Raw genomic sequence first — 12,978 nt, 5'->3', positions numbered from 1 at the left:
CCCCCCATTTCCCTTTACACTTGCTACTCTCTTAGGTTTCAAATAAACTCAGAGGCCAATTGATCAAATTCAGGCCACAAAGGAGAAGGCCTGTCCATCACGCTAGGCCCACAGATGACGTATGGAGCAATCTGTTTGGAAAATGTGTGTCTCTGTCATTTAAAAATAGCTCCTTAGCTGCGACATTCTAATTTACCTTCTCTTCATTTTCAGAGTGCCTGAGAAGATGACAACTCAAGCACCGACGTTTAAGCAGCCGTTACAAAGCGTTGTGGTACTGGAGGGTAGTACCGCAACCTTTGAGGCTCACATTAGTGGTAAGCACGCACATCACTGCATTCTTTTGTTTCCTTTGCCTCCTCCCCAGTAAGCTAACTTTGCTGTAAGGACTTGAATTCAAGTGTAAGGCCTGCATTCACTTTGTAAAATTGGTTCACCTCAATGGAAGGGTCATGACAAGGATGCACCTTTCACAGAGTCCTGACAAAACCTGACACTACAATGGCTTGAAAATGTTTTATTCATATTTATAATTCCACAAAGCAAAATAATTAACATTGGATTAAAATGGCTGTCAGAATCCAGTTGTTAGGTAGGATCAGATTTGGTCATTCTATTTTTGGGCTCCTGTGCAGAGCCAGGCTGGAAGCCCAGAACGCAAGCCCAGTGGGGGGTCAGCCATGGAGCTGCTGGGCTGGTAGCCTGGGGCTCACCAGCCTGCGTGCCTGAACCTTGGACATTTCATGTGGAAAATAACCATACAACTGACTTTTCTCAGAAACAGAGTTTTCAGTGATGAGCTAACTCCTAATTCTTTTTTTCAATCTTTATTAAGTGATCCTAGTGAATTAAAAGATTTTCCAATCAGCTTGAAATGACAACAAAAATTAATATATGCCATTCTGGTCTGTACATTAAAGAGAAACAATCAATGACCCTATAATTTTATTTAAAAGGAAGTTTTTCTGGTTTTTTGTTTGTTTGTTTTTCCCTTCATAACTCAATTTAGGAATGGTTCCATAAATGCATGACTTCTGGGACCTTTTACGTTGTGAAAGAAATGGAGTTAGTCTATGAATTATATTGAAAATAATCTCAAAATTGTTTAATCACTCTTGTCTCTGCAGTATAGTAACTGATCATATAAAATTATATGAATAAATAGAAAATTGTACTTGATCCATCCCTATAAGTACATTGTCCCTTTTTTCTTAATTTTATGGCTTATAATAAAGATATAAAACAAGATTTCCTTTTTTCTGTTTTCTACTTTATGTACCAATCTTATTCATAACTGGATAACACTTTATTTTACATTGCACAAATATATAATCATTCTTTATTTTCTATGTAAATGTATATAGACACCAATTCAATGCTTCTCATGCATCATAAACTCTGACAGGCTTCCAAATAATTCACTTATTTATCGTGTAAGGCTTAGTAACTTCTGAACTGAGCAGGACACATGTGGTATCAGTGGGAATTTTGCCTGCTTGTGGAGTAGTGGAATCTGACTTCATAGCTTCTTATTCCTTCATGCTAAGTGCTAATAAATTCTTAGAAAGCACCACTGAACATAATTGATACCCATGAATTAGTCAAATAAACTATCCCCTTGGTCACAGTGGGGGACTGGTGAATGTAAGGACAGCAAAATAAACTTTTCTTGGTTATCTTCACCTCCTCAGTTAAAGGCTAGATCACCAGCCTTTATACCAATGCAAAATAAACTGTGCTCTGAATTTATTCCTGCTTTCTGACTGCCAGAGCTTTGATACACAGTAAAACCTTGGATTGTGAGTGACTTGGTTTGCAAGTGTTTCACAAGACAAGCAAACATTTCTATTAGGTTGGCGCAAAAGTAATAGCATTTTCTGCCATTACTCGTATTACTTTTGCACCAACCTAATAATATATTTGAACTTGGTAAATGAGCAATGTCTTGCAATATGAGTAATGGGTTTCCGGAATGAATTATGCTCACAAGCCGAGGTATTACTGTACTTACAACATCAAACCTCTTACATGTAGTTCCCAGCTCCACCGTTTATGGTGGGTGAAGAGAGTTTGACGTTTCTCCCTGTAAATGCAGCTGTACCTGTTGTTCTGAAAGAGGCTTCGTCTCTCATTATATGAGAACCTGTCTCTCCATGGTCTGCCCATGTTACTGAGTGCACATTTGAAAGGCAGGGGAGTTCAAGAAGATGGCGTCCTTGAAACTGCAGAGGAGGGAGAGAGACGAGTGTGTCCTCTTGTGCTTGTTAGGCAGAACATTTTAGATCCCTTTGCTGCTTTCGCTCTTCGCATGTCTTCAAAGAGGCCAACAGTCACCTTTTATTTCAAAGTTTCCTTGGCTCTTCACTTTTATAAATCCCTTTCATGATTTTAATGATGTCTGTTAAATTGCTCTGGGCAGGAGGGCAGCAAATGGAAATTCTAGTGCTCTGTGAGTCACTGATACACAGGGGGCCTTGAAAAAAATTATTGAGCCGCTTTGGGCCTCAGTTTCCTTCCCTGTAAATTGTATTTCCTCCACTGGCTTCTACATGAACCCACAGGCATTCTTAATGGTCTACAAGTTTATGCTTTTATTGTGTGGCTGTCAAGTTTTCACTATAAATAGCATTACACTCTGGATAGCTGTCACGGGTTAGGACAAGGCAGTGGGCAGAGCAGAGGACTTTTCTGTGCCCCACTCAAACATAAAGGCGAATTGTCTTTGTGCTCCAGGTTTCCCAGTTCCTGAGGTGAGCTGGTTTAGGGATGGCCAGGCAATTTCCGCTTCCACTCTGCCCGGCGTGCAGATCTCCTTTAGCGATGGCCGCGCTAAACTGACGATCCCCGCCGTGACTAAAGCCAACAGTGGACGATATTCCCTGAAAGCCACCAATGGATCTGGACAAGCGACTAGTACTGCTGAGCTTCTCGTGACAGGTAGGCAGGAGGGGACCTGCCTGTCCTCTGACCCCAACCCCAGAGGGCATCTCCAGGGTATGGGGAAAGGCTATAAGCACAAGTAGACGCCCCTCCAGCCTGGAGAAGGGCCTGCTGGAGGCTGAATTGGTATCAAAGTTGTTTGCCTTGTAGAGTTCAATTTTCCCCTCAAAATGCAGCACAAAGGTGGCTGAGAAGCAGCTCCTCTATACACATAGTAAACACTCAAATGCATATTAAGGAAATATTAAAAATTACGTCTCTGAGCAAATAGAAAGGCTTGGAGCCTTGTTTATAAGCCTGCAAAAAACTGTGCATATCGCTAGGAATTCACACTTTTAACAAGCACCTAGAAGATTCTGATGCAAATGGTCGACAAACTACCCATTTAAGAAACACTACTCTAAGCTGTAAAGTTTAATAATCTTCATTTACTCTCAATTTCTAAAAATATTCCAGAGTAAACATGCACAGAACAAAGCAAATGCTTGTTTATGCTTCAAATGCGTGACACAATTTCCCCAGAAAGTTATCACCAATCTTCATTACCCCTGCCATTTTTTTCATTTTTTGCTTCCTGGTAACACTGCGATACATAGAACATCGCATTACTTTACACATTATATAACAATGTCTTCATGAGCTGCATAATGTGATATATGTTTATCCAATAAACTATGCCTCTAGCACTGTTCAAGTACAGGGCAATTAATTGACTTAAACAGAAGGCATATCAAGTAACATGGGTATGGATTTTAACACATATCCAGAAAATTCAGGAATGGAAAACACACAGAGTTAACAGCATCTGCTGTTATTTATTACTCAAAAACATATCCAAATTAATCCCATTCACCTTTCACATTTATTTCATAAAAAACTTCTTTCAACATAATTAACCAAAAAATTCTCCTTTCTGTAGCATAACTAACATTAAGTTGTCATTATTTGGATTAACATTTTAAATGCAAGTAAATATTTGGGTTATTTGACTAGTGATCAAGTTGGAGACGATTTAGTGTTTTAAAAATTAAATTAAATGTAATGATTCTGTAAGTCACAGGTGTAGCCATCATACTAACTATTAGAATTCATTTTAGTGCAACTTAGTGACATATAAAAAGTTACCTTAACATGTTAATACAGTGCTAGATGTGAGGTTGGGAGAAAGTGTCACACAGATTCTCTAGAAATGTTATAATAAGATCTAGGCTTTTAAAAAAAAGTAAATAAATAAAAATAATAGTAATAATAACAATTGTTTTTAAATGTAGTGGTCTAGAACTGCTATAAAAAACAAAGCAAGTAAAATAAAATATGGTGGCAGGGTTGCCTTCTGTCATCCCCTGGCTCCATTCTTGCTGTCACCTGCTGGATGAGCTGGGCTCAAGGACAGTCAAGGATGCTTGGTTTAGCAAGTCATGGCCTGGCTTTGGAATGAGAGCTGTGATTATTTAATAATAGCCTGTTGGGAGCACCCTGGCTGGCAGTCCTGATTTTCTTCTCTTTCCCCTGCAGCAGAGACAGCACCACCCAACTTCGTTCAACGACTGCAGAGCATGACCGTGAGACAAGGAAGCCAAGTGCGACTCCAAGTGAAAGTGACAGGAATCCCTACACCTGTGGTGAAGTTCTATCGGGATGGAGCTGAAATTCAGAGCTCCCTTGATTTTCAAATTTCACAAGAAGGCGACCTCTACAGCTTACTGATTGCAGAAGCATACCCCGAAGACTCCGGGACCTATTCAGTAAATGCTACCAATAGCGTTGGAAGAGCTACTTCGACTGCCGAATTACTGGTTCAAGGTACTAATAATGGAGGTTGAGGAACAGGGAGAAAGGGAGAGAGCTGATTTAGGTCAAAGTGAGGTGGGGGTACCCCTGTCTCCTCTCTGAGGCCTGGCAATGCTGTGAGCTGAAATCAAAGCTGGTTTGGCAACACCCTTAAAAAGAAATGTCTCTGAGGTTCTAGGCAGGAGTTCAGAATCACTGAAGCAATCTGTGGTTATTAACCCCATGAGAAATTGGAAAGTATTTCGATTGCCATCTACATTTTCAAGTTATTGGCAAATAATAGAATTTTTTTAAATGGCTCTAAGTAAATTCTTATCTAATAATGAACATTTTCTATTTTTAAACCTAATTTATATTCATACAAAAATCTATAACTCTCTGCATTGTCTCCATTGGGACACCTAGAAAATCTTATTGACTTTGTAGTCATAACTAACATAATCCCTTTAAAAATGAGGTATCATATGTCCTAAATATTTATCTTTCCTACAGGTGAAGAAGTGGTACCCGCTAAAAAGACAAAGACAATTATTTCGACTGCTCAGATTTCAGAAACAAGACAAACCCGAATTGAAAAGGTATTTTTCTATATGGTCAGTTTTCAAGCCTTTCAGATTGCTGCTTCACCAACTTCCTCCTCAACATGGGCTTTGTTTTTATCTTTACAGAAGATTGAAGCCCACTTTGATGCCAGATCAATTGCAACAGTTGAGATGGTCATAGATGGTGCCACTGGGCAACAGCTGCCACATAAAACACCTCCCAGGATACCTCCTAAGCCCAAGTCGAGGTCTCCCACACCACCATCCATTGCTGCCAAAGCACAACTGACGCGACAACAGTCCCCATCGCCGATAAGACACTCCCCTTCCCCAGTCAGACACGTTCGGGCACCGACCCCATCTCCTGTCAGGTAAAGCCTTTTAAAAGAGATCGGGTCATTATGTATTTTTGAGTAGGTTTCATCCAACAAGAAGAGAAATAGAAGGATGCAATAAAAAATGTAGCATGTGATCGAGGAGGTAAACCAAAAAGGTACTGAATATGATTTTCACAAATCCTCACTGCCCACATGTAAATCGGAGAACTTCATAAACTCTAATTCTGAATTCTTATTTGTATACCATTTAATAAATATCTGCTTTAAGGGCCAAGAAGAAGTACAGTGATATGGGAATAGCACAGAATTGGTTGGAAGCTCTACATTCAGTTAGCCTGATCACTTGCTACCAATGGGATTTAGGAAAATAATTACCGTATTTGCCGGCATATAAGACGATTTTTTGGCCCTGAAAAATATGCCTCCAAGTGGGGGGTCGTCTTATACGCCAGATACACTTCAGATAGACTGCCCATAGTGCTTGCCCGTGCCATAGTGGCCTCCCGATGCCCGCCCACTTCATTCCACATACCGTTCATTATAAATTAAAATGTTGAANTTTGGTGTGTGGAAGGTGTGCGGAAGAGGGGGTAGTCTTATACGGCGAGTATATAACAAACTCTGTATTTTGAGTGGAAATGTTAGGGGGTCGCCTTATACGCCCAGTCGTCTTATACGCCGGCAAATACGGTACAATACTTAAATCATTGCTAATGTATATTGACCACTTTTTTTGTATGTTAGACATTTGATTGGCACTCTATATACATTATTTTATTAAATATTCATAACAACCCCTAAGAATTATCATCTCTAGTTTTATATATAGGTGACTGAAGTGAAAAAGTTAGTTTGCTTAAGGTCTTAGTTGTGTCATTCGTCAATTAAAGAGAATCACAATACGAATGATCTCAAGGTGCATTGTGAGGATTCAATGAGATAATTGAAAATACCTTGTAAATAGAAAATAATTATACAATGTTTTTATGCTCTGATAATAAGTAAGACCTTCTAAATATTTTGCATATGCTTATGTTATTTTATTTAAAAAATAAAATGGGTTTCTATGCTTAGTTCATATGGAGGGATTTTAGAAAGTGATCATGTATCATCAGGGCTCAGAAATTATATAATCAAGTGTAAATTACCTGTAGCAGATTTGAAACTTTGGGATTTGGCTTAACATGCTGAAGTTTTTATGTGATGAACTGAAAAACGTATAAAGTTTGGAGCAAACAGAAAAGTGTTTCTTGATCAATATAAGTGAATTGTTAAACTATGAAGTTCCCCTGCCAAGAAAAATTTTAAAAGAAGAGTAATAAGCAGATAGTTGACTTAAAAAATATTCAAACTTACTGTGAAGTTAATGTAATCAAAACAGTATGGTATTGGTAAATGAACACAAAATATATCAGGGAGCCCAGAAATAAATTCAAGTATCCAAGAAATTCAATTTTTAATCAGTGACCTTTAAGTTCAGTGAGGAAAGGATATTTTACTCAATAAAGAATGCTGGCCCGATTAGCTATCCATTTGGAAGAAAACAAATATTAACCTCTACCTCACACCATTTACAAAATAAATCTCAGCCTGACTAAAGAGCTAAGTTAAAAAAAAAAACAATGAAAACAAATCGAGAATGCATTTATGGAAGAGAGACTTTAAAAATAGATCTACAGATTCAACTACATAAAAATAAAAATTTATGTATGACAAAAGCAAGGTCATAGCTAAACCAAACAGGCATTCTTGAAAACATTTTAAAGGTGCCTCTTTCTCAAGATATTTCATTGCCTCTGTCATAAAAGTGTTATAACAATTATACAATAGCTACAATGTAAACAGTACAAGCCTAGAAGCAGTGTATAACCTGCACAACTGTACGTGTTGATGCTAGGTAAGATTCCATAAAGATGGAAAATGCAAACAGTAGATCTGGGAGAAATGTTTGCAGCCCTATGACAGACAAAGAACTAATATGCTACAGGTATTGAAACACTTCCACAAATTAATTTTAAAGGAAGAAACAGGCAATACAAATGAAAAAAAATATATAAGCATTTCACACAAGAAACCATGTAAATGTCCAATCAATATATGAAAAAAAATGCTAGATGTTTTCCAGTCTTTATTATATTTCACACTTTAAAAATTGAAGGTGTTAGCAAACACTAATATGAAGCCATGAACGCAAAGCTCAGTTTTAAAAACATATCTAGCTAACAAATATAAAAAGTGTTATGACCCAGGCTAACCCCAGTTTGCACACCACAAAATCACAAGACAGGCCAAATGTGATTTCTGGGGGAGATAACAACCTCACCATATTTTGAATTTAAGCTTAAGGGTCACTTGGCATTACAGAGCTCCCCTGATTCGTTGGAGCATTTTGGCTGTCTTAGCAGTTCTGAGAGTTCATTAATAACAATCCCAATCACTTGGCCACCAAAACGTCCTTTAAAATAATTAAGAAATAAAAATATCAATTTGTGGAGAAAATAATTGTTACTCAAGATAGACTACTTCTCAAAATGTCTCATGGTTTAATCTTGATTTTTGTTATAGAGTAAGGCAAATGTATTTCATTGAATAGGGTGCATCATATCTAGCTGTGACCAGGTGATTATCTTTTATTGTAAGAGCAGAAATAAGCACTTTTCTATAATGACGCAAATTACATTGATTTTCACAGTTATGGGCTTGCAACCTGCTGCTAATCACTCAAGTCATGCTAACCATGTCTTTAACTCTTTCTGAATTAAACCCACTTTACTAGGTGCAGCAAGAGCAAGACATAGATTAAAACTTGGAAGTACATGTCACTTTGCTTTTCTTCAATTGGTGTAGACTTTACATTATTCTAAACTGGTCTTTGTTATATTTCTAAGGCAGTCACTTTCAAAATAGAGACATGTTCTCTATTTTATATAATAGATCTCCCTGTAGTTTATTACAACTTCATTTATAAAATGTACATTGATTTTCTCCAAAAAAACCCTTCTTCAGAAAGTGAATAAATACTTCTTCGTGAAACTGGTTAATATTGTACTGATGTTAAGTTACCCTGTAATTTAGAGCAGACATCAACTGTACCTTGAGCCTTAATTAGAATAATTGTTTCACTTATGATCAGTATAAGTAGTGCCAGAATACTTTTGTAAACATTTTCCTATATGCAGTAGTTAAATGCTATGATAAGGCAAGACTGCCACCTAGAGGGGGAAATGTAGTACACCTTATTGATTAAGAATTAAATTATGAAAAACTATCTTAAAATAGTTGACCAACCCCCTAGAATTGTTTCTATCGAGCAGGGACTGTCTCTTTGCCCATAAGTGCCAAGGTTTAGCACCCATATTCTTCAACTGATACTACTGAACTTTGGACACAAAAAGTAATAAAGACTATTTTAGAAGAAGCCACTTTATCAATTTAATTTAAAAAAAAATAAAGTCATAGCATTCTTAGGTTTCAAATTAGCCAGTTAACACAGTAACTGTAAGAATATTTAAAAGAAGTCCAGGGTACAATACAATAAGGGTGAAGATAAACAAATATAGGGAAAATTTAAAAGAGCAATCCACAACACGTTGATTAGAACAGCAGTTTCCAAAGTGTGTTGCACAGCCTACACCCCAAAAAGTTCTGAGAAAGCGTCCCTGGCCTGGAGGCTCACAAGGCATATGAGCATGGTGAAGGCTGTGGGGAGTCCTACAGGGAAATAAAAAAGGTTTAACTTGTTGAGCCTAGAGTTGCACAAGCATTTTGATTATAGAAACCTTTCTTTGTTCAATATGTATTTTATATCCCCTCCTCTTTCCCCCCCCCCAGAATTGAGAGTATAGAGAAATTAAGAGGTATGATTATTATATTTGCCATGGCCTTTCTTTGGCTGTATTTCAAGGAAGCACCTTCTGCTGTCTTGACTTTTTAAAATGTGAGATGGCGAGGCGAGCACAACATTCTTTAGCTTAGAATTAAGTCCGGTTCTTGAGTTACAGCAGGTAAGAGTGCTGAGTCAGGCATACTGAGATTTAAAACAAATCACTTTCAAGTATATTATTTGCCTCTGAATAGGTTCTTGAGTCACACATTTTAAAACTGTGTTAAATTAAACATGTCCAGATTTTCCTCCAATTATTCAAATCTGATGACCCAGAGAGGAGTTGCTTGTCTTGGGTTCTTGACCTCTGCTGCTTGCTTTTCAGGTCCGTGTCTCCAGCGGGGAGGTTCTCCTCCACGTCCCCCATCAGATCTGTTAAGTCTCCATTACTCACGCGCAAGACTCAGACATCCACCATGGCCCTCGGCCCTGAAGTGCCTCCCCCGTGGAAGCAAGAGGGCTACGTGGCCTCAACTGAAGCTGAGATGAGAGAAACTATGCTGACAAGCTCTACTCAGATCAGGACAGAAGAGAGATGGGAAGGCAGATATGGAGTCCAGGAGCAAATGACCACCAGTGGAGCTACCTTCGCGGCAGGGGTCGTGGCTTCTGGGGCTACAGAGGTACTGTCAGAGCTGCTTTGTTTCGTTTTTCTTCCTTTCACATTCTGGTTTTTCCAACCAGGATCCTGTCATGAAACTCATTCTGTAGATGCCGTGCATATGAGCATAAGAATATAACAGAAACTGAAAACCAAATTTGGCTTATGCTTTGTAAAGGCATTTTTAATTGGGACAAAGGCTCTATCTGTGAGGTTTTCATAAAATATCGGTTCTTAACGATCCATACTTCTCTTGGCAAGGATAAATGCTTCTTCATGTGTATAACTAGAGGTAACTCTAGTTAGCTCAGTTTCCATCGTGCGTTTGTATTTTCTTCTTTTGGGCATGACATTTTATAAAGTGATGAACTTGGTCATGTCTAATGCAGGTGAAACAAGAAACTGACAAAAGTGCAGCTGTTGCGACTGTTGTTGCTGCTGTTGACATGGCCAGAGTGAGAGAACCAGTTACCAGCGCTGTAGAGCAGACTGCTCAGAGGACAACCACGACTGCTGTGCACATCCAACCTGCTCAAGACCAGGTATGTGTGAGGCCGCCCAGGCTGAGCTTTGTGTGCAGAGATGCCATCACAAGCCAATGCTCATATCATTTTGAGGACAGCACTGAGCTCATTGTGGCCCAGACTTTTAGGACTTTCTGAGAAAAAAAGTGCCCTGAGATACCAAAGGTGTTCAAGATATAAATACCGTAAGTGCCTATGGTCTGTGTCAGGCAGGTAGGCAGGCAAGAGTTAGCTATCAGATACAGGAGGTCAGACAAGGTATTCAAAGTATCAAAGCACTTCTGGGCCAAGACAGGCGAAAGGTGGCTGGGAAAGTCAGCTAAACACGGCCGGGACGTGTGCGTGCAGGGAGGTGCTTCCAGACCAGTCAATCCAGAGCTCAGGCACTCTAAGAGCCAGACATGGAAACCATTATTTCAGTGCAGACATGACTTTTTTCTGAGCTCCCCGCAAAGACCTTTGCTTTAAACGTTCCTCAAAATAAACGTCACACTTGATTCATGGCTGAAAAGTGTTATAAATCCAGCATAATTTCCCACCTCGTGTTTGAGTAGATTTTCTGTTATAGTCGAAAATCACTCTAGCTTTCCTCTTTATTCCCTCTTGTGTGACATTTATGTCTTTATCCTGATTTATCATTCTAACTTTTTAGATAAGGTGCATTAAACTATTTCCTCCCATTCCCCTGTGAAAATCAGATGAGAAAACAGGCAGCGAAGACTGCCCTAACTAAGGTCGTAGTGGCTGACGACAAAGCCAAGGAACAAGAATTGAAATCGAAATCAAGAACCAGAGAAGTAATTACAACGAAACAAGAGCAGGTGCACGTAACTCACGAACAGGTGAGAATGTTTTCAGATGTGAAGTTATTGTTGCTATTACCTGTGTCATCACATATAACAACAAGGTTGCTATCACACATCGTATCTGTGTATTCCTGGGTAGCGGATACCAGAGTCCCTTAGAGATACCGCATGCTTCCCCCATGTGGACAAAAGGATCTCTGTGAACACAAATGGGGAGTAGGAAGAGGGGTCTCATCTACATTGATCTAGGGATGCACTACCTAAATATTTAACTGTGAGGGAGGTAAAAGCAGGAAGGAGAAATAGGTGCAAAGGTAGGAACAAGGAAGAGTGGAAAAGACCCCTGAACACACATTGCTTTGAAAGTAGCTGAATAACTGCTTCCTCCGTCTCTGGGAGAACATTTAAATATGGATTTGAAGTGGAATGGACAGCATGAGCTTCTTAGGTCAAATGACCAGAAAAAGTGAAAAGGACAGCCCCAGGATTAGAGAAATTCAGGGACAGACTAGATAAGGCCAATTGGTAGGGATGTTGGCCAGTGGAGACAATGGTCAATTGGGTGGTTTGAGAAGATAACCTGCCAAGTTTCTTTCAACTCTAAGATCCTGAATTTCAGTGATGATGTTTGAGACTGGCAAAGAGGCAAATGGGGAAAACACCCCCCTTACCGACACCCCAATATACACACCTTTGGCATCCAGATCCAACAGTATCCTTCAGGGGGTTGAGGATTTGGAAAACCTTTTGCCTGGAATATGGACAAAAATTTTCTTCTCAAAATATCTCAATTTTAGAAAAGTAGGTCTTGATATTCAAAATCATAATATTTAGGAAAATTTTCAAAGCAAAAATTTTGTATAAATGCAGATTGAAAATTGTCCATACTTGATTTCTTATATATAAAATAAAAGGGTTGGACAAAATTACTTCTCAGACTTTCCATTCTGATATCCTGTACTCACCTTTAGTTGACAGAAGTAGCATGGAATAATATTGCTATATATTCATTTATAAAAATTAGACATCTTTTCCAAAGAAGACAGTAACTCTCCAGTTCAAAGCAAACAGTGTTGAATCCAACTTTTTTTCCCTTTATTATGTTTTAGACAGAAAAATAGCATGGTCATATTAATGAAAATGAAATAATTTATTTTATTTAGTGATACCTCCAGAAAAAGGATTTTACTCTTTTCTTCAAATTCCTATTTTGTTGTATTTAATAAACATTATGTCACTTCCATTAGAGATCAGGAGGCAATAAGGTTTTGTTTTTATCATTGATTTCAGATAAGAAAAGAAACTGAAAAAGCATTTGTACCCAAAGTAGTAATTTCCGCAACTAAAGCCCAAGAACAAGAAACTAGAATTTCTGGAGAAATTACTACAAAACAAGAACAAAAACAAATAACTCAAGAAACAGTAAGTTCAATTTTGTAAATACCTTGTATTCGTTGACACATACATTCCATCCAGCTGCCTCTACCCTATAATCAAAAGCTCTAAATGGAGGAGCCTTTTGTGTATGTTCTTTTTGTTGTTTCTGTATGTCT

At 38.4% G+C, this 12,978-nt stretch overlaps 1 protein-coding gene across 1 annotated transcript in view; it reads left to right on the top strand.

Moving 5' to 3' along the window:
* TTN (titin) overlaps nucleotides 1-12,978 on the top strand; it is a 271,989-nt gene that overhangs the window by 2,170 nt on the left and 256,841 nt on the right. Inside the window, exons 2-10 of the mRNA XM_019654015.1 lie at nucleotides 214-317; nucleotides 2,734-2,937; nucleotides 4,456-4,743; nucleotides 5,224-5,309; nucleotides 5,400-5,644; nucleotides 9,820-10,117; nucleotides 10,485-10,637; nucleotides 11,318-11,461; nucleotides 12,716-12,847. Of these exons, the coding sequence (XP_019509560.1) occupies nucleotides 227-317; nucleotides 2,734-2,937; nucleotides 4,456-4,743; nucleotides 5,224-5,309; nucleotides 5,400-5,644; nucleotides 9,820-10,117; nucleotides 10,485-10,637; nucleotides 11,318-11,461; nucleotides 12,716-12,847 (1,641 nt within the window). The 5' untranslated portion in view covers nucleotides 214-226. The remainder of the gene's footprint in view (nucleotides 1-213; nucleotides 318-2,733; nucleotides 2,938-4,455; nucleotides 4,744-5,223; nucleotides 5,310-5,399; nucleotides 5,645-9,819; nucleotides 10,118-10,484; nucleotides 10,638-11,317; nucleotides 11,462-12,715; nucleotides 12,848-12,978) is intronic.

Source organism: Hipposideros armiger, unplaced genomic scaffold (genome assembly GCF_001890085.2).
Source record: "Hipposideros armiger isolate ML-2016 unplaced genomic scaffold, ASM189008v1 scaffold_212, whole genome shotgun sequence".
NCBI lineage: Eukaryota > Metazoa > Chordata > Mammalia > Chiroptera > Hipposideridae > Hipposideros > Hipposideros armiger.
Note: the sequence above shows the minus strand (reverse complement) of the source record. Positions and strands in the feature narration are given on the sequence as shown.